General features: G+C 41.7%; 1 protein-coding gene across 2 annotated transcripts in view; it reads right to left on the bottom strand.

Moving 5' to 3' along the window:
• Positions 1-12,014: 12,014 nt before the first annotated feature.
• Positions 12,015-25,412, bottom strand: part of FAM227A (family with sequence similarity 227 member A) — a 63,702-nt gene continuing 50,304 nt past the window's right edge. For both annotated transcript variants that reach the window (XM_063076324.1, XM_063076325.1), the window contains 4 exons: positions 23,253-23,410; positions 21,352-21,504; positions 15,166-15,269; positions 12,015-12,043 (listed from right to left, as the gene is read on the bottom strand). In XM_063076324.1, the coding sequence (XP_062932394.1) occupies positions 12,015-12,043; positions 15,166-15,269; positions 21,352-21,504; positions 23,253-23,410 (444 nt within the window). The remainder of the gene's footprint in view (positions 12,044-15,165; positions 15,270-21,351; positions 21,505-23,252; positions 23,411-25,412) is intronic.

Genomic DNA, 25,412 nt, shown 5'->3' with positions numbered 1-25,412 from the left:
AAAAAAGGCCACTCAGAGGCTGGTGAGTCATCACAAGGGACTGTACACAGCCTGCCCCATGGGAAGTATTCGGAGTGCAGGCGGTGGGGGAGATGGGCCCACTGGGAGAATACTGGGGCACAGCAAGGACAGCTGATCTGCCCCCCAATCAGTGTAGGATCATCAGTGAAGACTGGTCAGGAGTATAGAACTGCAGAGGGTGCAGTTTGCTGAAAAGACTCAGGCCCAGACCAGAGTTTCTACACAACCCAGGTGTACCAGATCTCATGAGAGCTGGAAGTACCTATAAAGTCAACCATTAAAACCAGAACTGCACAAAAAGCCTTCCCCAGGGAATCAGCAGCAAAGCAACAATTTAGCTCAACCACAGAGCTCAAGTGCTGGTCCCCACAGGAAGTTCCCCCATTTTAGAAGTAAGCAAAGGACAACAAATTAGTTCCAGTGCAGAGTTTAAGTGGTAAGAACAGCAAATAATCCAACACAGAACTGAAAGACAAAACGAAATACCCACAGACCAGACACAAAATTTGATATCAACTAGTAAAGGTCTTATATCACCAAAGAACACCTATAAAACCTAGAAGGACCGGAATTCCCCTGGGCTATGTATGAAGCCAGGGAGGAGGGAGGGCTGAGGGCCACAGCCATGCCCCCAGACACACACAATCAGCCCAGCCATGACCATTGAGCCACAGCAGGAAGTGCCCCAGGCTCTCCCAAGCTGTGGTGGTGGGGAGCTGAGGGCCTCGGCCATGCCCCCCAACACTTGCAACCAGCCCAGCAAAGACCACTGAGTTGCCGCAAGAAGTGTCCTGAGCTCCCGAGCTGGGGTAGTGGGGGGCGGGGGGTGAGAGCTTTTGCCACACCCTCCTGACATCTGCACCCAGCCCAGCAATGACCAAGACACCACTGGAAGCCCCCTGGTCTACCCTGCAGGAATGAGGGGGGTGCCACAGGCCTCAACCCTGCTCCTCCTTCCTCCTTCTCCTACCCTATTTCCTTCCCTCTTTTCCCTCTCCCCCTCCCCCAACTGCTCTGCAACAACATTATACAATGTAAAAAAATATATTAATAAATAAATAAACTTAAAAAAATAAAAACCAATAGTACTTGCTGGGTGGTAGAATTGTTTCCCTGTTCATGCTTAACTTGAAGTTCCAGGGTTAAAAAACAGTAAATAAATAAATAAGTAAAGCTTTAAGTTTTTTTAATCACAATAACTTTATACATAGAAATTAAATAGTATATATTTTCATTTTTCATATAACCTTTGAAAGAACACATGACTTGGAAAAGATTTAAAGAAATACAAATATTTAGGCACAGATACATTTCTGGTTTGGCTTAAACTTCCTTTACAGAAAACCATTTATATAAACTTTTGATATATATTAATAGATTATATACATATAATATACATAATAAATGGGAAAGCCCAAAATAATTTTTTATATATACATACATATGTAAACATGTGAGGGTACTTTGAGAAGTTCATGGAAAATAGAATGAAAAGATAATACAAACGTTTTCATGAACGCTTTTTTTTTTTTTTTAAAGATGACCGGAAGGGGATCTTAACCCTTGACTCGGTGTTGTCAGCACCACGCTCTCCCAAGTGAGCCACGGGCTGGCCCCCCATGAACTTTTTGATGTAGTGGGTTTTTTGTTCTTTGTTTCAGCTTTTTTTTTTTTTTTTGGCAGCTGACCGGTATAGGGATCTAAAACATTGACCTTGATGATACAATGAGCTAACCGGCCAGCCCTCTGTGAACTTTTTTGAAGACCCTTCACATAGACTAACATTTTATATATATTTTGTGTATATATATATATGTATATGTATATGTGTGTGTGTGTGTGCGTGTGTGTGTGTGTGTATATATATATATACATGACTGTTCTGTGTGTGTGTATATATGTATATGTAAAACAGTCATTTTGGACTTTCTCATTTATTGAGATTTTTTTCGAAATTTGAGAAACTTCCAACTTCAGCACATTGCTGCCCCGACAGAGGCATGCCTGTGACAGTTTATTTCACCAATACTTATCAAGCAGTGCTCAGTCCCAGCTCTCCGCTGGATATGGGGATAAAATCAGGTAGCTGCCCTCAAGAATTCATGAGTCTAGTAGGGAAGTCAGACACAGAAACAGATCATCACCACACAGGGTCAGACAAGAGAGATTAGACATGCAGCTGGGAACCAAGTAGAACTCTCCCTGGGAGTCTCCCAGAGGTGATGACCCTTAATTTGGGGCTGGAAGACTCAGTAGGGATTTGCCAGCTGGGCAGGGTAGGAAAGGCAGGAGGAACACAGAGGCTTATTTGGGGAGCTGCAAGTGGTTCTGCCGGAGTGAAAGGCACTAGAAAGAAAGGAGCTTTTAGAATTAAAGGAGAGAGCCCAAAGGGAACAAAATTTGTTGGACACCTAATGATGATGATGACAGCTGACATGTACAGCACCTAGCACGTGTCAAGCACTGTCCTAAGTGCTTTCCACACAAAGTGCCTCCACTCCCCCCAAAGACCTCATGCGATAGGAACACTTACTATCCCTATTTGCACATGATAGAACTGAGGTGCCATGAGGTTAAATGACTTGCCCACAGCTCACAGTCTGGCTCCAGTGCCCATGCTCTTAACTGATAAGCTAAACCACTACGTGGCAGGCCCATCATATTCATATGTGATTTTATTTTCCATTTAAAGAAGTATGCTGTAAGCACACATAGGAGTGTCCACGGAGCCAGAATTATAGCGCACTTTAATCATTTGCTAGCTGTGTGGTCTTGAGGAAATCAATCTCTCTGTGCCTCAGTTTCCTCAACTGAAAACCAAGAATAATAACAGTAGTGCGTTGTGAGAACTAAATGGGTTAATATGCAAGAAGTATTTGGGCTGCTGGGTGGCAAATGGACTGGAGAAGCAAGGAGAGAGGGCAAAGAGAATGCCAGGAAGATGCCGTAAGAGTCCATGCCAGCCGTAACGGTGGCTTCAACCAGTAAGGGCCTCGGTTTGAAAATGGGTAAAATTGTACCTCATTCACAGGGTTACAATAAGAAGACAATAAAGTGGAAAATGTGCTCGGACGTGTCCATAGTAAATGCCTTCCGTTTTAAAAATTATGGATAATTTCAAATACACATATAAAAGTAGAAGAGTATAATATTCCTGTTACCCAGATTCTACAAGTTTCAACATATGGCCAATCTGGTTTCACCTAAATGTCCATCTGCTTCCTTCCTCCCATATTTTTTGGATGCAAATCCCATATATCATATAATGTCATCTGTAAATGTTTTAGTATGTATCTCTAAAAGATAAGGACTCTTAAAAAACATAATCACAATACCATTATCACATCTAAATAATAATAATTTTTAATATCAAATATCCAGGCAGCATTCCAATATCCAAATGTCTCCTAAATGCTGTATATATAATTTTTTTGGAGGGCGGGGTGCCTGGCAGGTTCAGGGATCTGAACCCTGGACCTTGGTGTTATCAGCACCACACCATATATTTTTAAAAGTTTGTTTCAACTGAGATTCAAATGGTGATATTTTAATTCTATCATTCTTTCTTAATTTATTAGATGGAATGTTTCTAAAGAGAAACTTCCCCTCATCTACTATTCGATTACCTGGCGACATAGTTCATATGGGAATGGCATGATAAATGCTGATTTGTTCCCTTTATTTAACAGTTTACAAAATAACGAGCTGGTTCCCTAGTATCCTTTAATAGTGACCAATTTGGTTTTTTGAAGTAACCATATGAACTTATGGTTGAAAACATGTTTGACGTTCCTCCGTCTATGGCAATTATTGTTACTGTAGATGCTCAAATGGTCCCATCTTTTAGCTAATGTGGTCCTCTCTCGGTTGGTTCCTGAGTTTTTCTGGCAGGCCCCTTGTCTTTGGTAGCTTCCTTGCTGTCTAGGATGATAAGATGTTCCAGGTCCATGTCATGATTTTCCTGCCCTAGACCAGGAACTAATCATTTCCTCGAGGATCCCTGGAACCTTTAGTGCAAATAGTATTTCAAGACCACAGTCTGGGTCATTGCTACTGGATCGGTCTTTACTGCCAGATCATTTCAATGGACACGGTTAAGAAATATGTGTATATATTTTTTAAAAAACAACAGCTTTATTGAGATATAATTGACATATGAGAAACTGTATATATTTAAAGTGTGTATATGGTGTATAGCTATGAAGCCTTCAACCCAACCAAGACAGTGAAGATATCCACCACCCCCAAAAGTTTCTTCGGGTCTCTTTGTAATTCCTTCCGTCATTCCCTCCCCTCCCCGCTCTAGCTGTCCCCCGCTGTTCCTCAGGAAACTGTTTTTAAACACAAAATTCATCCTCAACTCAGAACCAATTCAAAATCAGGACTAGAGGATCTTAACTTCATCTCTTCCAGTTTAACATCTGAATTTCCTTTCTCTCATGCTGAGAATATTGGTTCTCAGCAAAACTGGGAATGACGGAATTAGAATATCACACAATTACTCACTTGCTTTATCCCACATTACAGTGAATGCTCCTTAAATGTTAGTCCCCTTTGATGTTCTCCCCCCTCCCCTTATAAAGGGCAAAGAATTCTTCCCCATAATTTTCCCTTCTAATATTTACAAAGAGCAGAGACAGGTCTTTTCATCTTTAACTTCCTGAGAGGCCTACGGTTATGAGTCCTCAGTAATTTCTGGAAGGGGTTGGTTGCAGGGATGATCTTGGATCCAAGCTGTGCAAAGAATTGTTCTGAGAGATAGCAATGCAGTTTGTCATGGGCTCAGAAAACCAGGAGATCTTCTTTCTGGATGGGGGCTAATGGTGGAGGCAGAGAGGTAAATAGGCGATTACAATCCACTGTGCTAACTGCTACCATAACAGGCGCCGGCGCACGAAAGGCTGTTGGAGCATGCAGAGGTGCACCTGTGCCAGCCTTACTGGTGGTGTATCAGGGCAGACTTCCTACAGCAGGGGACATCTAAGTGAAGTCCTGAAAGAGGAGCAGGAATTAACGATGTTGGGAGTTAATAGGGAGGAGGGAGAAGAGGGATATTCAGGTACAGAAGCGACAGCAGGTAAAAGGTCCAGAAATAGGAGAGAGTATGGCTCCGTAGGGGAAACGTAAATAGTTTATTGTGGCTGGGGTAGTAAAGGAAGTCCAGAGAGTGCTCTGATTATCTGTGCTGGAGCCTTGTACATGGCAGGTGCTCAATGCATCCTGGTTTCAGAAGAGTATCCTTTATAACAATAATGACAACAACAACAACAATAATAACTGTGGCAGTTACCAGGTGAAATACACCACGCCAAGAACTTCGTAGAAATTATTTCATTTAACCATCATCAAAATAACTCTCCTAGGTAGGCATTCAAGAAAACAAGTCACCCAGCTACTGAGCCTAAAATTCATTATGAAACAGTGCAGGGATTCAAAGACCCAAATTTTTTTATGCCAAAGCTTGAGCTCCTTTCCTGTTACCCTTCCTCCCCTCCCTGTACCTGGGTAATTTTCTCCAGGGGGAAATTATACAAGTGAAGATGTACATTTGTGAGAGGTGCCATATGTTCCAAGAATCTGCTTGTTTGCTCCTTGGTTCAGGCAAACAGCCATCTGCACCATTTCTTCCCTCTTGGCTGTGCCAGGTGGACTGTTCTAACACAGACCGGGTCACTCCCTTGCACCATGAGGTCCAAATGATAAAGCCCAACCCCTTAGCCCAGCTGCAGATCCTTCCACATGTTGGCCCCTGAGCCTCTGCCCCTTAGCGAAGTCTCTCCTGAAGGGCTCCTGGCATACTGGCTTCACTTGCCTTGGTTTTTCTGATTCCACACAGATCTCTAATAAAGCATTGATGAATTTATTGGCTTACACTTTGTTCTCCCTCTTGCAGATTGTGAGCCCCTTAAGATCAGGGACTGCGTCTTTACTTAGCTCTGTATCCATAGGGCCTAGTGCAGGGATGGTACAGAATAGACACCTAGCAAATGCTTCCTCAACCTCTCCAAGCCCCGGTTTCCTCCTAGGAGAACAGAGGTAACAATACCCACTGCAGGAGGCCACCAGGTGGGTTAATCAAGATAATGGCTGAAACGGGCTCAGCAGAGCACTCAGCACATAATAAGTACTAATAAATGATATCACTTATGATTGCTATTATTATGTTATATAAAAATATTATGTACTCCATAGTGTTATTATTAATAAGTAAGTGAATGAAATAATTGTTAAATAAATGCATGCATGAATGAGGTGACTTAACTTCCATTTAAATCCTGGATTTGGCCCATGGCAGCAATAAACTTTAATATTCTTTGTCCCATGGACTGGGAATGACTAAGTGTGTCCCTACTTGCAGTATTTTTTGTTTTGTTTTGTTGTTTCTGTTTTAGATTAAATCCAACAACATGTGCAGCCTTCACAATTTTTGACAAGGATTCATTTGGGGGAGCTTGAAGATGGGAGGCTAACTAAGGACAAACACCTTTTTCTGCATTGCTTTTGACTCTTGGTGATCTCCACCTGTCTGTGGACACAAACAAAAACAGATTGAAAAAACAGTATAATCAAGAAAATGAAGAAAGGAGTCCCCAGGATCGACACCTAGATATCGACCACCCAGCATGAAGCAGGTTAGAAGACTGGAAAATAAAGGTGAAATCGATAGACTGTGTAAAGTGTCTGAATGTACCGGGAGGAGATTTATACAATCAAGGGAGAATATGGAAATGAATTGTGGTAAGCACAAAAGGGGGGGGGGGGAACTAAGCAAGAAAACAGGTAAATTAAAGCAAACAAGCAAACAAATAAATAAATAGCCTTAGTACCAGGGATAACAAAAGTTTTATAAGAAAAACAGCCATAGTACTCTCCATGGCTCAGCTGGCAGTAGTATTGATGGTACCATAATGCTGATTAATGATCCATCTAAAATTACAATATAAACCCGTTGGGAGGATGGGAGATGGAAAATGTGTACATATGTGCAAGAGAACCCAGTCATTATCTTTCCTAGTGAGAAGTCAATAGATAATGCCTAATACTGAAAAGTCGAGAAGTAGCCAGAGCAGCGTGGTATTTAGATATATGGAGGGGGAGCAAATGCCAAAACAATTAGTTAAAAAACTGGAAAGTGTTGCCGGGGAATGGGAAACAGTGTCCAGAGGAGTGCAATTTTTTGTAACAAGCTTTATACAACTGTTAACTTAATAAACACTTCTATATGCTTGCTTTGCATCGGGCACTGTTCTAAATGCTTTTTTTAAATATTCAACCAATTTAATCCTCATAACAGCTTTAGCTATACATACTGTTATCATCCCCACTTGAGATGTTAAGTGATTGAGACAGAGATGTTAAGTGATTGCTCATGATCACACAGCTAGTAGGTTGTGTGGAGCTGGGATGAAAACCTAGGTGGTCTGACTCCAGAGCTGCCTCTCTATTCAATTCTTAAAGAATGGATATGTATTACTTTAAAATAAAAACAGGCGCTACCAGTGCAGTGGCATTTGCAAATAATTGATCACAACCAGTTACAGATTTCTTTGTTTCTTCTCCCTCCTACTGCTTCACTTGACTAGCCTTAAATAAGTAAATAAAATAAAAACAAAACATAGTGTGATCTTTTAAGGAGGATTTATTCCTAACTCCATAAGTATGGAGAGGCAAAGTTTAAAAATATAATCTTACTTTTTCTGTAAGCAATTAACTAAAGTAGAACATCAAGCATATATTAGCTAGTCAGTAATTCCTTCACCAAGAATTACTATTATTGTTGCTGTTATTGCTTTTTAACAACTGGCCAGCAAGGGGATTCGAACCCTCGCCCTTGGCCTTACAAAGCTGTTCTCTAACCAACTGAGCTAACCAGCCAGCTGCCCTTCACCAACAATTAGATGAATACCTACTATGTATCAGCTGCAGAAGCAGGTATTGGAGATTCAGTGCTGAATGAGACAAGGTCCCTGAACTTGGGAGACTTACAGTACAGAGAGTGAGACAGACAATGTCATGACTACAGTCAAATACATTCAGTAGAGCATGTTCAGGAAAACATAGAATACAAAATAGGCAATTAATAGGGAAGTCTGGGGAGACTTCCTGGAGGCAGTGATGCTTGAGTTGGGCTATAAGGGTCAGATAGGAGTTAGCCAGATGAAAAAGTGGCTAAAGTATGTTCAAGGAAGAGAAAAGAGTAATGAACACTTGTAAAAATGAGCTCAGTTGGTTGGTCTCCTTCTTTACCACTCTAAAATGGATGTCAAAAAGAATAGCTTTTATACATTCATCTTAACTTGGGAGACTCCACGGCCTAAACCAACGGGGTGCAAACCATGCTGCTATAATACAGTATCGGTGGTTGTTTCCTAATCAAGGAAAAGATGAATTGATAGAACTTTCTTCATATTAAGTTTACTTCTTAAGCCTTCTTTTAAGAATAATTATGGCTGTAATTCAGGCCCTGGCATCTAATTGCTGGTTTCAAATTCTGGCCACCGCTTACCAGATATGAGTCTGGGCAACAGTCACTAAACCCCTCTGACCGTCAGTTGTAAAATGAGGATAACATCACATATCTCACAGGAGAGCCGTGAGAATTAGAGAATACATGTATCATGCTTAGAACACCATACGGACCTGGACAAAATCAACATTCAATAAATTTTAGCTATGAGAAACCGTTGCATGCCACTGCTCAAGGCAATCAAAACAAATAAGTGAAAGTTACAATTAAGAAAAAAAGCAGTTCTGTTTTCTTAACATATTATGTATCACTTGATTTTAAGATACAAACTCTGCAGATACACTAAAAATTCATATTTTATGTTAGAAAATAATCCTTTATTTGGGTGCCAGAATTTAAAATGGTAATGTTTTTATGGGCTTTTGTAAAGAGCACTCTGATGTCTGGCTGCCCTGTCCCTGACAGACGGAGAATCAAGGCTCTGTGCTCAGGAAAATGCTCTGAGGATGTCAGCATTTGGCCCTTCACCCTTCAGTTCATCTGCACTTGAGCTAGCCTCTTCCTCCACCCTAGAGCGTAACCCTGTGAAACAACTGCTTGACTGCTTTCCCCAAAATGGGTCTTCCCCAAACCTCCCAGCCTAGAATGTTCCAGTGCAGTTCCTTGCTTTGACTCAGCAAGTTTTCATGTTATAAAAGGTCTGAGAGCTTAGAGAAGAAGCATTTAACTCTGATCTTGTGTGTATGTGTCAGGGAGAGCTTCCTGGAGGAGGAGACATCATCTGTACTGGCTCTGATGAAGTTGGAGCTGGCCAGGGGAAGGAGGCCAGGGTGGGAGGGGGAATGGCATTTCCTGCAGAGGAGCAAGCTTGTGCCCAGCAAGGCCTGGAGGCAGGGGAGAGTAGCCTCTTAGGGCATCTACAGGGGGTTCACGGTGGTTTGAGTGGTGGTTGGGAGAGGAAGGTGGACAGAGAAGAGAAAGGAGAGGTGAGCAGGGGCTACCTCGTGAAGAGCGTGAATTTTATCCTTAGGGTATTGAGGGGAATGAGGATAAAGTGTCAGTTTTAAGTAAAGGGGTAGTGTGATTAGACGTGGATTTCTGAATGACCTCCCTGGATGCTGTGAAAGAGACGTGTGAGGAGCCTGGGCCCTAACTCAAGTGAGCGTCAGTTGCTTCATTTGAGAAACAGAAAATAAAACTTACCTTGTGGGACTGTTCTAAGAATTTAATGGGATAACCTATAGAATATGCTTAGCATAGGACAAAGATCACTTCCTGCTATGGTTTGAATGTTTCCTCATGTTGAAAATTAATCCCTATTATAACACTATTAAAAGAGTAGGATACATTGTATATGCTGAACATACTAATTACCTTGATTTGAGCATCACATATTGCACACAGGTATTGATATTCAACTCTGTACCCCACAGATATGTATCATCAACTATGTTCCAAAAAAAAAAAATCAGCATAAATAAGTAAATAAATAAATAAATAAGAGGTGGGAAATCTGTTTATGTTATTTGTTTTTTTTTTTAAAGATGACCGGTAAGGGGATCTTAACCCTTGACTTGGTGTTGTCAGCACCACGCTCAGCCAGTGAGCTTACCGGCCATCCCTATATAGGGATCTGAACCCGTGGCCTTGGTGTTATCAGCACCGCACTCTCCCGAGTGAGCCACGGGCCGGCCCTTGTTTATGGTATTTGAAAGGTGGAGCTTTTAAGAGGTGATTGGACCATGACAGTTCCATGCCCAACTCTACATAGATTAGATCTTCTACATACAACAACCATCCACATTTTTTATGGCCAAGGAAACAGGCCCAGAGAACTTGGGTAACTTAAAGTCACTGAGCTAGTAATGGAGCAGGGCAAGGATTCAAAACTTCAGATCCTTTTAGAGTTAAAGCTCTTTCTACTGTTTCACCTTTTCTTGTGGGGGAAACTAAAAAGTAACCCTTTACTTGGCTAATTTTTACCTGCGACTCATCTAGAGCTGTCATCCCCACTACAAGATAGATCCGCTGGGTTATAGGAAAAAGATATTGGACTTTCTATTTATATATTTTTATATCATCCTTTTAAATTTCTATTTTTTCTGTATGCTTTATAGTATATACACTCTATTAGTACAGAAATATATGTATATGATTTCTTAATAAGTAGAATATCACTAAAGACTGAGTTATCAAATGTTTTACTGAGAGGGGTACAAGATCAAGGAAACCCGGGGACTACTATCAAGGGGTATAGACAGGGTTCCAAATAGAGGTAAGTACCTGCGAGAGACTTTACAAGTGCCCAAAACATACATCTATACTCCCTTCAGGAAGACACCATCTACCATCAGAGCTTTTAAAAGCCAAATCTGACCATGATTCCCCTGCTTAATATCTTCCAGTGGCTCCCGATGACTTAGGAGATAAAGTGCTTCATGGAAATCCTTCATGAACCTATCCTTCAGGTAGCTTCTCCAGGCTCACCTCTCCTGAAAGTCGCTCCTGAGCGCCTACCATGGTTCTCCTGCTTCTGAGCTTTTGTCCCACTCCCTCCTTGCTGCTCTGCCCACCAGGCATGCCAGCCCCTTTTCTCATCCCCTCCTTCTGCCTGGTAAACACCCTCTCATTTTTTCTAAACACAGGTCCAGGGACAGCACTTCTGTAAATGTTTCTGCATGGCTCCAGGCCTCTGCCTTCTTTCTTCCCCTCTGCCCAACAGCACCTCCTGGACTTAGGGCATTTATTTGTTGATACATCTGCCTTCCCTCTACCAGCCCCTTGAGAACAGGGACTGTGTCTTATCCACTGCTACTTACCCAGTGTCTGCTGCAGGGGACTTTTGAAACCTCTCAAAACCTGGCCTTGCTGCTGTATAAACTGCAGTGGGTAATCCCTACCTAATACGGCTAGTATGAAAGTTTAGCTGTCATATGAGGTCATGTTTGTAATGTGCTTAGCTTAACACTCAGCACAGAGTAAACAGTTGATAAATGGAGCCATCAGTATCATATTATAATGTAGTATTGTTATTTATAATATATATTTTTATGTATTTTAAAAAAGATGACCGGTAAGGGGATCTTAACCCTTGACTTGGTGTTGTCAGCACCACGCTCTCCCAAGTGAGCTAACCGGCCATCCCTATATAGGGATCCAAACCTGTGGCCTTGGTGTTATCAGCATTGCACTCTCCCAACTGAGCCACGGGCCAGGCCTTACTTATAATATTTTAAATAGAATAATGAATAAAAGAGTAATGCATAAATAAATATAGTGATGCACGCACGAGACTCCTTATTCCTGCTTTTTACTCAGCCTAGGGAAAACTACAATGGAATCTTTCCCTGACCCCAGGAACAGTGATTTCTACATCTCAATCTTTGGCCACAATTTTCTTTCCTCCCGTTGTTTCACCCCAGCTGGTAGCAGAAATATGGGAGACTCTGCAGAGGCCTCCTAGTTTCAGGGAATAGTGTTCCCCAGGTTTGGAAGTGAGAGGGACGAATTGTTCATCTTCTGTTTCTCATCTCTTTTCCCCTCCTTTTCCTTCCTGTGGGGGAAACAAAAAAATTAGCAGAAATTTTATGTGATCTCTACAAAGGTTTCACTGGAATCTTGAGAAAAAAAGTTCACAGACCAGTCAGTTACATTGGCAAAAGTAAATAACTGAAGCAGAGTGCTGAACACAGCACGACGACCCCTCATTCACCTTCCAAGCATTGACTGAGCATCTGTTGGGTGTTGGGCACTGGACTAGACCCTGGGAAAACAATGTCATCTAGGACAAGGTTCCTGACCTCCAGCCCAAACATACAATCTAGGGAGATGGACAATCAAATCTATGGCTAGAGTAGGATACGTTCTGTGGAATGTGATCGAGAAAGCACAGGACATGTAATGGGTGCCCTGAGTAGGACAGTCAGGGAAGACTTCCTGGGCAAGGTGGTGCCTGAGCTCAGTTTTAAGGGTCAGGTGGGGATTAACTAGATAATAGTTAAGGACATAGTTAAAGGATAGTCAAGTCTGAGGGAACAACAATAATACTGGAGAATTAGACTGAGTTGTTTTTTAAAAATATTTCCAAGAATCTAAGATGGATGTTAGAAAGGCTATTATTAATGATTCACCAATAATCCTATAAAATTCCATGACTCAATCTAAACTGTTGTAACAAAAAAAATTGTGGTCTTTTTTTAATTCAAAGGAAAATTTAAATTGGAAGATTTCCCTGGGCAAAATTTTCAATCCTGTTAAGCTTTAGTGTCTTTCTCTCTCTTTTTTCTTTTTTTGGTGGCTGTCCAGTACAGGGATCAAACCCAGGACCTCGGTGTTATCAGCACCATGCGCTAACCAACTGAGCTAACCAGCCAGCCCAGCTTTGGTTTCTTCATCTCTAAGGTGGAGAGTATAACACCATCTATCTGATAGAGACAGTTAGTTAACAACCCATCATCCACTCTCCTCATTAGGAAAAACCTTAGCAATGGAACCAGCTTTTGTTTGAGTGGGTAATGTGCCCAGATTAAAAACAAACAAACAAAAAACTACATTTCCCAGCCTCCTTTGCAACTAACATCACCACATGACTAATACCTGGCCCTTGAAATGATGTGGCAATGTTCTATGGTATTTCCAGGGAGGCTTCTCAAAAAGGGAGCACCAGACTTCTCAACAGCAGAAGTAGGAGGCAGAAAAAATTTTTCAAAATTCTGTGGCAAATTGAATTTTAATTTAGAATTTTATTCCCAGCAAAACATTTGTCAATTATTAATCAAGAACAAAGACATTATGGACATGCAAAAACTCAAAACGTTTCCCATATACCTATTCTTTGGGAGCTACTAGAAGATGTGCTCCAGCAAAGTGAGGGAGTAAAACAAGAAAGAGAAAGACATGTGACCTGGGAAACAAGGATATGAACAAAGTAAAGTTAACAAAGGGAGGTCCCAGAGTGATGGTGAAGGAAGTCCCAAGACGACAGCTGTGAGCCAGCCTATGGCACCCCAGTCCAGATGGGAGGAGGTCGAGGGGGTGAGGAGAACTCCATGATCGAAAAAACAAGAAGAAATGAATAGAACATATGATACATTTGAGAATATGGAAAATAATGTTGCTGAGTTTTTCATAGCTCTTAGCAATCAGGAAAAAAATTATGAACAGATAATGTCTAAAAAGAAAAAAATCAAGAAATACATATGTAAGCCTGTTATTTAGAAAAACAGATGTAAATTCCAAAAAAGCAGCTAAAAGAATTGAAAATTTTAACTTCTGTGGAATAGGACTGGCTGTGGGGAAGGATGGGGCAGGGACTGCTATTTGTCATCAGAAGCCAAATACTATTATTCAATTTTTAGAAACCATGTGCGTGTATTTATTTGACAGAAATAAAGGGCTGATCTAACTGTCCCTCCTCTTAAAGCTGCTGGATGGCTGCCCACGGGCTGCAGGAGAGTGGGACTCCTAGAGGTGTGGCATGCGAAGCCCCTGCTGCCCCTCCAGTCGCTCCTCAACTCCCACACTCAGCCAGACCCCGTGGCAGCCAGTAACTTCTAGCTCTTCCAGTTGGCTTGAGCGGCATCTGCCTGGAATGCCCGCCCATGCTTCCTCTCCCCCGTCACAAGCAAACAAAAAGAACTGACCCCATGCTACTCCGTTCCCTTTTGAAGTCCTCTCTCAGAACTGATACGACTTTGTTGCACCCTATCTATTTACATATCTTTTTCCTCCTTCTGGACCGTGAGCCCTTGAGGACAAGGACTTTAACTTATTTATCTCTTTGAATCCTTAGTGCCTGGCAGAGCAGGTCTTCGGTGAATGTTCGCTTGGCTTCTCAGTTTTCTATTCAGTAAAATGGGGGCGATGATATCTAATAGCGTTTTTGATGATCTAAAAACAAAATTAAGTGGGCACGTTGTCTTTTTCTGATGGCATCTCACCCATTCCACCCATGTCATCGACTGTGCCTTGCGCTCTCTGGCCCACGGGACACACAGGCCTGGCTAATCATAGCACTGCTTCCCCCTCAAGACAGTGTTGGTCCAGGCAGGGTGGGCGTGGCAACAACCCCAGCAGAGCCATCACAGCCTTCCATGAAGCTTGGCTGATGGAGGCTGAGAGAGGCCGTCTCTCTCCTTTTTGGGTCATGCACTTTAAGGACATAGGCCTGAGGCTGTCCATGGCCCTCAGGACACTGAGGGCAGTTTGAAAAAGAAGACAGCACACACAGGAAGGAGGTGGGAGGGGGTGGAGAGAGAGAGAGAGAGAGCTTGAAAATATCATGGAGACCTGAGGTCCAACATGCCTGCAGCCAGCCTATAATGGTCTTCCCAGTTACTTAAGCCGCTAGATTCTCTTTCCGCTTAAGCAAGTTTGGCTGGCTTCCTGGCATTTGCAACCAAAGAACTCTGACTCATACAGCTCAGCTCATAAAGTACATAGCCCAGTGCTTAGCGCAGAGGAAGTACAAAATCATTGGTAGCTCTTACTACCACCAATAATAATAAAAATAAGAGTTGAGTGACTAATACATAAAAGTGAGTGAATGTGCTCTTGTGAGTTTTATGTGTTCTTGCCTATGTTTTAAGAATTCTTACACTGTTCACACCTCTGCTTTTCTGTGGTTTTTGTTCAAACAAACCTTAAGAGAAATGCAGTCTCCCTGCAGCAGTTTCCCCTAGGTCTCTTGTCAAGGAATTCTTCATTGCAGGTTGAAGGTGGGATGAACGTGTGGCTTGACTTTTTTTTATCTGCCATTTTTTGATCAATATTTTTCACCTCCCTGGGGAGAAACCACAAAGACACGTAAGGAAAAACAGTAAAGAGTCAGTGTGATCTTTTCACTCCTATCTTCATACGTTCAGGTCGGCAAATATTTACAAGTTTGTTAATTAGTCTGTCACAAGCAACAGTGACCACACAGCAGTGACTCAGTCCCTGGGGACAGGGCGAGAAAGAAGTGGTCCCTGGAACATAAACTCAAATCAGGGAGATGGGTGAGGAAATCCACGATTTGAGGGAAAGCTGAAGTATGTATGAACTTTGAAGGAAAGCTGAATTCAAGGTGGGATTCTGCCACTTGCTGTGTGACCTTGACAAATTACTTAACCTCTCAGTGTCAGGGTATTCATCTCAACATGGTGATGATAGAACCTAGTGTTGTGGTGAGGACTGAGTTACCACAGGTCCAGCACTTAACATAGCGCCTGGTACACAGAAAAAGCTCAATAAATGTAGGCTGTTGCTGTTATTATAGGAGAAGGTTTTCAGTAGAACATATTCATATAGCTCGGGGAATGCTGAATTGGGCAATATATCATTTGGTGTTTGAAATGTGAGTAGATATTTTACTCAGTGGAGAAGCAGGTTATGGGTATTCAAGATAGACAAAATAGCAGTCAATATGTATTTAAATGAATTAAGAGGCTGTCATATACTCTGCCACGGTAGGATGGATGTAAAAAGACCGGTATTTAAAAGTTAGCATTGAAATTGGCCTAAACCAGTGGTTATTCCAACAATGGGGGTCCTCTCCCAAGTCAAAAGAAAAAATTATGTTGACAAAACATTCTCACTTTTAGGATCTTCTTACCTAACATTTTCTTAACTCTTTGGAAACCTCTTTCTGCTTGCAATGGGGAGACAAATAACAAACAGAAAATTGTGTTTATCCTAGATATGATCACGTTTTCTAACAGAACAACTTGGAGGTAATTCTTGATGATATTTTCCATATGATCATTTCTTGAGACATTGAAACCTACACACATCCTAGACTCACATTTTCCACTAGTAAAAGAGTCTAGTTTTTATGACAGAATTATGTGGTGAAACATTTCATGGAGTTCTGTAAAGAGCATTTAAATTCTCTTTCTTACTTATTTTATTAAGTTTTTTTTTTTTTGCAGAGCATTTTGAATTCTGGGTGCTCTGCCCCGGATGTATTTGAAGGTCAGGGCTCCGGATGCACAAGAAAACTAAGAGCTTCAGCAGCAATTGAGCTGGCTCGGTGTAGCTTGCGTGCATGAGCAAACCAGGCTCTTCTTGCACCTAGAGCAGGGGCCCCTGCAGAAGAGCGGCTGGACTGACTTCTGTAAGGGGTGGGGGTTGCTCCAGGCCACCCCAGCTGCAAGCCTTCCAGCTACAACTCCTTGTGCTGCCATGTCCCCTGCAGCTTTCATGGTATGAGGGTCCCATGTATTATCTCTGCCAGACGGTATTTACTGAGCACTTCCTCTGAGCCAGGCGCTGAGCTAGACATCTCTTTTAACCCACACAACTACACTGCAAGGCAGATACTAATATTGTCCCTGTTTTACAGATGAGGTATCCAAGCCCTGCACGGACTAAATGATGAGCCTAATTCACACAGAAAGCAAGACAGAGCTGTAACTGGAGCTGCAGCCTGTCCAATGTCAGAGCCAATGCTCCCAACCAACATACTCTATTAGGGAAACAAGTGGAAACTGATGTCCCCAGAGTCCTAGCCCACCTATGAGTAATATTCCACACAGATGTTCATCACCTTTTGTTCTTGTTATGGCTACTATTTGAGAACCTATTTACTAATTTTGGGGGGTAACTGGCCGGTATGGGGATCTGAACCTGTGACTTTGGTGTTATAAGGATCCGTACATGTGACCTTGGGGTTATCTAACCAGCTGAGCTAACTGGCCAGCCCATGGGCTACTATCTGAGAAAAAAAACCTTTCTATTATTTAAAATTTTAAACATACATAAAAATAAAGTAGAATAATTAACATCATTTACGCACTATCTAGCTTTAACAGTTATCAACATAAGGTCAATCTTGATTTATCTATTATGCCCTTTCCCTCCCTCCCCCAACCCCAAATGGGTTATTTTAAAGCAAATTCTACACACCATATCATCTTATCCATATACTCTTATGTATCTTTTTAGGACATGACTTAAAAAAAAAAATTACTACAAAACAATCATATCTAAAAAAGAAACACCAATAAAAGGAATTCTTTAATATCATCTAATACCCAGTGTTCAGTTTTCCCCAATTATCTCATAAATATCTTTTTACAGTTGGTTTATTTAAATCAGGATTCAATGTTTTTTTTGTTGTTGTTGTTTTTTTTAAAAGATGACCGGTAAGGGGATCTTAACCCTTGACTTGGTGTTGTCAGCACCACGCTCTCCCAGTGAGCAAACCGGCCATCCCTATATGGGATCCGAACCCGTGGCCTTGGTGTTATCAGCACCGCACTCTCCCAAGTGAGCCACAGGCCGGCCCAGGATTCAATGTTTTGATTGATATCAATAATAGCTCCTCCTCCCTCTTTGATTTCCCTTGCTTGTAATGTGCTGAAGAAGTCAGATTATTTGTCCTATAGAATTGCCTATTCTGGATTGGCTGATTGTATCCCTGGAGTGTTTAATGTGTCCTCTGTGACCTGTATGTCCTGTAAACTGGTAGATCAATATGACTACCATTTAAAAAATGTATTGAAGTATAGTATCGATACCTAAGAGTGCACACACTCTAAGTGTGCAGCTCAAGAAAATTTCATATACTGAGCACACTCATGGAACCAGCACTCACAGCAAAATACTTCACTATGGTAATTCAGCTGATAAGGATGTCTTTATTAAACAAGTATGTCCTTATATATTTCTGAAATATATAAGCTGTAGACTTAATCTTGAATATTCTACATGAGTTTAATATTAACCCTAAACTATTTTTGCTTTGTTAATGCCCCAGCTAGATGTGGCTATGGGGCTAAGTTCTGGCCAATGGAATAAAAACAGAAGGGTTACTTGTAACTTCCAGGAGGAATGCATTTCTTTGGACCCGTCTTCCTTCCTACTGGCTGGAATTTAGACCTTACGGCTGGAGCTCAAGCAGCCATCTTGGACCATGAAGCTGAATTATGGGCTGAAAATAGCACAGCAATAAGATTAAAGAAGCTTGAGTCCCTGACACTGTGAACTGTCACATCTGCTGGACTCCTTGTAAATGAGAGAAAAAAATTTGTGTCTTGTTTCAGCCACTGTTTATTTTGTTTTTTTGTCACTCTAGACCAAACTTAATTCTAACTGACACAATTATGTACTATCTATGGACCTGGTCCTGTGTAAAGGCTTCAGATGCCTTATTTCATTTGATCAATACAACTGTACAAAGTAGGAAATACTATCTTCATTTAACCAACAAAAAAACTGAAGCTCAGTGACCTATGTGATTGGTCCAAGGTGATAGAGCCAGTAAGTAAAAAGACCTATATTCTAACCTAGCCTCTGCCCTCCATCAAGGATCATTACAACCATTGGGAGAGACAGACATGTAAACAAAACATAATGCCTGGTGCACAGAAGGTGCTGAAAGTATTTGTCAGGTCAGTGAACTAGAGAAGAAACAAAGCATAATGAACTACAGTAACAGAGGCAGAAGCAAAAAGCCCTAAAGAGAGGTCCCTGTGTCTTCTCCCTTCTCCCCTCCGACCATCTCTTCCCTCACCTCGATCTCCAGTCTCTCTCCCTACACACAGGCTTGGGTCTTCCACCTTATGTTTATTTTTATTTATTTATTTATTTTAGAAAGACTATTTTTAAAAAAAAATAAAAGGTTCATTTGTGTCAGTATTCACATTAGAAAAATATACATTGCTTGAAATACCACCTTATGTTTAAATAGCCCTGTTATTCACAATCCAATCTTGCCTTTCTAATGCAGAATTTTATGCCTTCTGTTTCTTAGTAATTCCACCTACCCATGGGGACTACTTACACCTGTCCCTTAATGTGTCAGGCTCTGGTCTCTGCCTTCAGCCCTGTAGAGACTGCTGTCTATCAAGTCCGCACACCTGTCTCCGCCCCACAGTTCAGAGTCTGGCCACCACACTGCTGCTGCTTGTTTCCCTGGTGTTCTTTCTTCCCTTGGCATCACGGTTGGTGTGCCTTCATATATGGGCACACCCTTCCTTCCCTTCTCCCCCTGCCCCATATTCCGTTCTCTCCCACATATAAGCTGCCCTCCAAGGTTCTGTCCTCAACCTCAGCTTCTACATCTGTAAAATGAGGATAAGTAAATAACTGCACCTATTTATACACACTATTTTGTAACATGAGTTTTGGTTCAATAATATGTTGTGGGCATCTTTCCTTATAAAATAAAAATAGATGGACGTTTTTCTTGGCTGCAGAATATGGATGCATGAATAGTTTATTTAACCAATCATCTTTTGATGAACGCTCAGGCTGAACTGCATTCCTATGGTGGTGGTGTTTAACAGGGTTTTGTGAGTGTGTGTGTTGTTTGTCTGTGTCCCATAACATTTTACGAATAACTCAACTGTATCACATTGCATAACAAAGTATTTACCTATGTGTTCATATTTTTCTGTCTCTTATCGTGGCAGACACAGATAGCTGTCTAGCCAATAGCAATTCCCCCTTTCTCCCTTGCAAACTGAATCCCATTCTGTTTGGGACAACAAAATGCCCAGTTCTATGGAAGGTCTAGTCCACTTACGGAAATCTCACTACCCTTTGCCAGATACTTCCCAAGCTTCCCTTGCAGCCAGGGTGGCCACCTGAAAGACTTGTGCGGGCTTGCAGGGAAGACATGAGAATGACAAAGAAGAAAAAGAAGATGAGCTGTTCTTTACAGAAAAAATGCCAGCTAATAAATATAGAAGGAATGGAAGAAATAGAAAAATCACCATTTTGCAATTGATGTAATAATTGATTCAGTCAAAGACCATCAATGGATGCTAAATCACTGGGTGAAGGTTGTTGGGAAGGCACATTCACATGGTCTGAAAGAATCACATCACTTATTACTGACTAATTAGAAAGGCAAACATGTACTCTTACAAAGCAGAGATCTAGCAGATACCACCACGTGTTCAGACTCACGACCAGAGGAAGTGGACATGATATGCCTCCTGATGGGATGCGAAACGAACATACAACATCATCTATGAAGGCTTCCTGGCAAAAAGATTTAACCTGAATCTAACCAAGCCTCTAGTATAGACCTAATGTCTAGTGTACAGGAAATACAGGATATATTGGAACAAATTCAATGATATCTTAAAGAAATATCAGAAAATCCAGAATGTGGCGTGAGCTTTTCCAAAACGTTCATGTTATTAAAAAAAAATGTATAGAAAGGGGGCGGGGGCAGGGCACTGTAACAGATTAAAAGACACCAAAGAGATAAAACAACAAAATATAATTTCTTATCCTTGATTGGATCCCAGAACAGTAAGTAAAACCAAAAAATACACTTTGGGCACAAATGGGAAAATTTGAATTTGGACTGTACATTATAGAGAGAAAGCAAATGTGGCAAAATGTGAATATTTGGTAAATGCAGTGATGGTATATGGTTGTTCCCTGTACTATCCTTTCAACTTTCCTGAAAGGTCTAAAAATTTTTAAATAAAATAAAAATATTGAGAAAGGCAGAAGGCACAAGAAAATGTTCATAATATGCTGCTAAGTGTAGAAAAAAAAATCTAAAAAATAGACTGACAGTGTGACTCTACTACTTTTGTTTAGTGATACAGATATATGTACCCAGAAAAAACAGACTGGAAAGATTTATAGAAAAATGTGGGCAATGTATATCTCCAGGTTCTTTTATGCAGTTTTCCAGGTTTTTTGTTTGCTTTAATCAAGCATGTAATGTTTTTGTAGTTAGAAAAAAAAAACAACTTAAAAAAAGAGATTGCATGTCTGTTATTGAGGAATTTACATTCTGACCACAAGAAGCTGCTCGCGCGTAAGGCAGTTACCGGGCTGGCCCTGCTCCCTAAGAATTTTGATTTGCCTCAATAGATGGGTGCTGAAACAGTGGCACCCCCTTAAAGCCCCTTCAATACCTGAAGAAGTTGTCTTGCAGTTCCTTCAGGTACTTATCAAAATAATTCCATTCACTCCGGTGAAGCCGGTACAACTGACCGAGGTGGTCTTTTCGCTTCTTCATGTTGCTCAGAGTCAGGCTGATGATGTCAGCATACGTCGGGGTGGACTCAGTGGCTTTCATTGTCAAGGAAAACCCCAGTACTGTCTGACTGTGTGGACGCTTTGTATTATTAGTGGCATGAGCCTAGTGCATGGGGTGGCAGGAACGTGGGATGGCAGAGAGGGAAATGCCCCATGTTTCTGGACAAGATACCTGAAATCTGAGCAGGAAATGACCCTTCTGCTCTTTGACCGTGGCCTGCTTTGAAAGGAAGAGGCTGTTCTCTCTGTGGCCAGGCAGTTGCCCACTTGTAAGAAAGCCTTTCTCTGCTCCTGCTGATGGAAGGGAGGGCTAGAAAATAACTTTTTTAGACTACCATCTAAAATGCTTACTCTCATGACAGTGGTGAACAGAAGGGGTTCCAGCTTCCCTTTCACTTCAGGGCCAAGGTCTCATTCCCTATCTCAAGTTTGCACGTTGAAAAAGTCTCTCTCTTCCCCACCTTTCCTCCGCCCCTCTTCCTGATTGGTTAGAATCTCAGCTACACTCATTACAAGCTGGGGGACCTGAGACAAGGTATGTCATCCTCTATGTCTCCATTCCTTATCTACAGAATAGGGATAATAACACCTACTGTAGATGACCTCATTAATAGTGATGATACTTATTTAGCACCACCTGTATGCCATTTAATCACAACACTGTTAGTTTGTTATAACTATCCTTATTTTAGGAATAAGCGGATAGAGATACTGAGCTTGGAGGCTAAGCTGTGCACCTGAGATCTCAAGACCAGTAGTCACTAAACTGGGACTCAAATCTGGGGCTGTGTATCCCCAACCCAGCTTCCTTCCATCGCATGACACTGTCTTTACAGAGCAATGAGGTGATGTATGGGAAAGCACTTTATAAACAATAAAGCACTATGAAATGTGAGTTGTTACCATTCTCTCCCTACAGACATAAACAAGTCTGTGGAGATGAAGTTACATAGGGCGAGAGATGCAAAGTCCCACCTAGTTCATTATGAAAGCTCTTCCTGATGAGAAGCTAAATGCAGATGAGTACCCTGGAGCACTTGTTATCTGCCAGGCACTGTGCTAAGCTTTTATCTCTATTGTGTCCATAATCTGCATAACAACCCGATGAGGCAGGTATTCTTATCCCTATTTTAAAGATGAAAAATAGGAGTCCCAGAGAGAAGATGGAACTTCCCTATAATCACTCAGCAGGTAGTGTTGGTTCCTGAGTCCAGGTCTAACTGACTTAACCGATCAATTTGATTCCAGACAGAACCCACGTTCTGACCCCTGTGGTAAACTGCTAAGACTCAGGACACCAACAAATGCCACAGCTGTTTTCTTGAGATCAGAGCTTTTAACTGGATCTTTAGGATAAATGGGAACAGGGTCAGGAATCTGCTGATGGGTCTGGGAGAGTGCTGTGTGTGAGGAGGGTGTTAGATGAAACACACACACGGACACCGAAATCCCTGATCCATACACACTCTGGGGCCAATGAGCATTATGTAGTTTCAAAGTATGTACGTACCTAATTAGCCCATTTATTCGGTTGATGGAGGAAAGGAGATTTTGCACACAGGGAAGTTTGACATGCCCAGGGTCTCACAGCCAGTTCTTGAGGCTGGCTCGGTTTGGAACTAAGACGAGCAGTCATATCAGTGGCCACCCCTGACGAGTACCAACTATGTGCCAAGTGCTGCACTAAGGCCTAGATGCCTCTTTCCAACTCTTGCTTCTGAGAAGAGGAAGCAGGGGTCTGGAGTAACGCATGCCATGCCTGCAGTGACAAGGATATGGGATGCTCTTGGTCTTTTCCCTCCTGACGATCAGCACGTCCTCACCATGGTGCTGCAGCCTGGAGTAATTCAGGAGGAAGTACACAATCAGAGGACTCTTCCCATAAATGTTGAAGAGGTTTGGAGTCAGCGCAGGGATTTTGCAGGCAGGATAAGACTGAGGAGGAAAGAAAGTGGAAAAAATAAAGGACATTGTCATTTTTATAGCATGTATTAAGACACGTAAAGGCACTCATGTCCTTTGATCCTGCAACTCCAGTTTTAGGATACATCCTCAGGAAATTCCCCAAAGTAAAGAAAAAAATCGTTTAGGCACAAAGATACCTACTGCAGAGATATTTACTATACATAGCAGAAGGTAAGATTAGAATAACCTAAATGTTCAAGAAGATATTAATATCTTTATCCAAAGGAATGACAGGTCACTATTAAAGTTATAAAATTATCAAATGTTATGAATAGTTAATAACCTAAAAAAAGTTTCAGGAATAATAGTAAATTTTTAAAAACTCAATGTGTAAAATTAGATAGTATTATATATTTTATATAAAATAAATATAATTACATAAATCATAAAAAAATGATGGCTGAGAGACTGGAAGGATATTACCCAAATGTTAACAGTTCATTCGGCAAATGTTTATTGAGTGACAACTGTGTACATACACTCTTCTAGATGCTGGAGATTCAACAGAGAACAAGACAAATTCTAGCCCTCATGGAGCTTGCATTACAGTTGAGAGAAAAACAATAAACAAATCAATAAATGAAGAATATCACGATATTAAGATCAAGCAGGGCAGGGGGTGAACAGTGGTGGAAAGGAGAGGACAGTTTTCCATGGGGTGGTCAGGGAAGGCTGCCCTGAGGAGGTGAGATCCTAGCAGATCCTGAATGATGTGGGGGGAGGGAGGCTTGGGAAGACCCGTCAGGAAATGTTCTAGGCAAAGGGGACAGCAAGGGCAGAAGACCCTTGCTGACACAAAAAAGCAAGGCCGGTGTGGAGGTGTAGAATAAGAGACGAGGCTGCAGAGGGATCGGGGCCTGCGGCCACGGTAAGGAGTTAGGATCTTTTTCTCTAAGTGTGATGGAAACCACTGGAAGATTTTGAGCCAGGGTACAACACAATCTGAGTAATTTTTAAACAGTCTCTCTTTGCCTACTGTGTGGAGAAATGACTGTGATGGGTAAGAGTGGACGCAGGAAGAGCAGCTAGGAGGCCCCTGCAGTGGATAGGGAAAGGTCCACGGAGCCTGGGACTTGGTAGCTGCGGACAAGGGGTGAGAAGTGATCGCATTTGCAATTGACTATGAAGGTGAATTGCAGGATTTGCTGATGGATTCATGCGGGTGTGAGAAAGAGGAGTCAAGGACAGCTGGGAGAGTTTAGGTGCCAGTTGCTCAAGAGGGAAAGTCGGGGAGGAACAGGCTGGTGGGGTGGGAAAACCAAGAGTTGCATTTTGGATATGCTATATTTGAGATGCTGATAGATAACCAAGAGGAAACAGATCAGGAAGAGAACAGGCTGAGGCCAACAGTGATTTGTTTTCCTCTGCTTTTTTCCAAAAATGTTAATAATGATTATGTACTACTTTTGTATTTAAAAAATACATTTTATATTGAAGAAGCAGTTATAATTTAACCAAACAAAAGTTCTGCCTCATGAATAAAGGTTGTGACAGCACCTAACCACAGTATTTTCTAACCCTATTCTAATAGGATAAAAATTTAATTAATTGTCTAATGGGATTTCTTTCTCCAGAAGGGTTTCTCAACTGCAGCACTATGGAGATTTGGGGCTGGATAATTCTTTGTTGTAGAAGTTGTTCTGTGCATTGCAGGGTGTTTAGCAGCAGCCCCGGTCTCCCTCAGCCCCCTGCCGCCGTCCCCACTTGTGACAACCAGAAATGTCTCCTGACATGGCCAAATATCTCCTAGGGGGCAAAATTGCTTCCAGTTGAGAATCACTGTTCTAATAGCAAGATACCACTGTAATTACAGAAACCTGGAGTTAGTAGGGAATCTATAGGTCATTTAGTCCAGTGATTCCTGGAACTCTTTCTCCAAATGGGGGTCACTCCATGTTCACTGGTCTCCAGTGAGATGAGGGAAACAGGAAGAATACATTGTAATAAATCTGACATAAAGTAAATTTATCCA

Source organism: Cynocephalus volans, chromosome 12, assembly GCF_027409185.1.
Source record: "Cynocephalus volans isolate mCynVol1 chromosome 12, mCynVol1.pri, whole genome shotgun sequence".
In the NCBI taxonomy this organism is placed as follows: Eukaryota; Metazoa; Chordata; class Mammalia; order Dermoptera; family Cynocephalidae; genus Cynocephalus; species Cynocephalus volans.
Note: the sequence above shows the minus strand (reverse complement) of the source record. Positions and strands in the feature narration are given on the sequence as shown.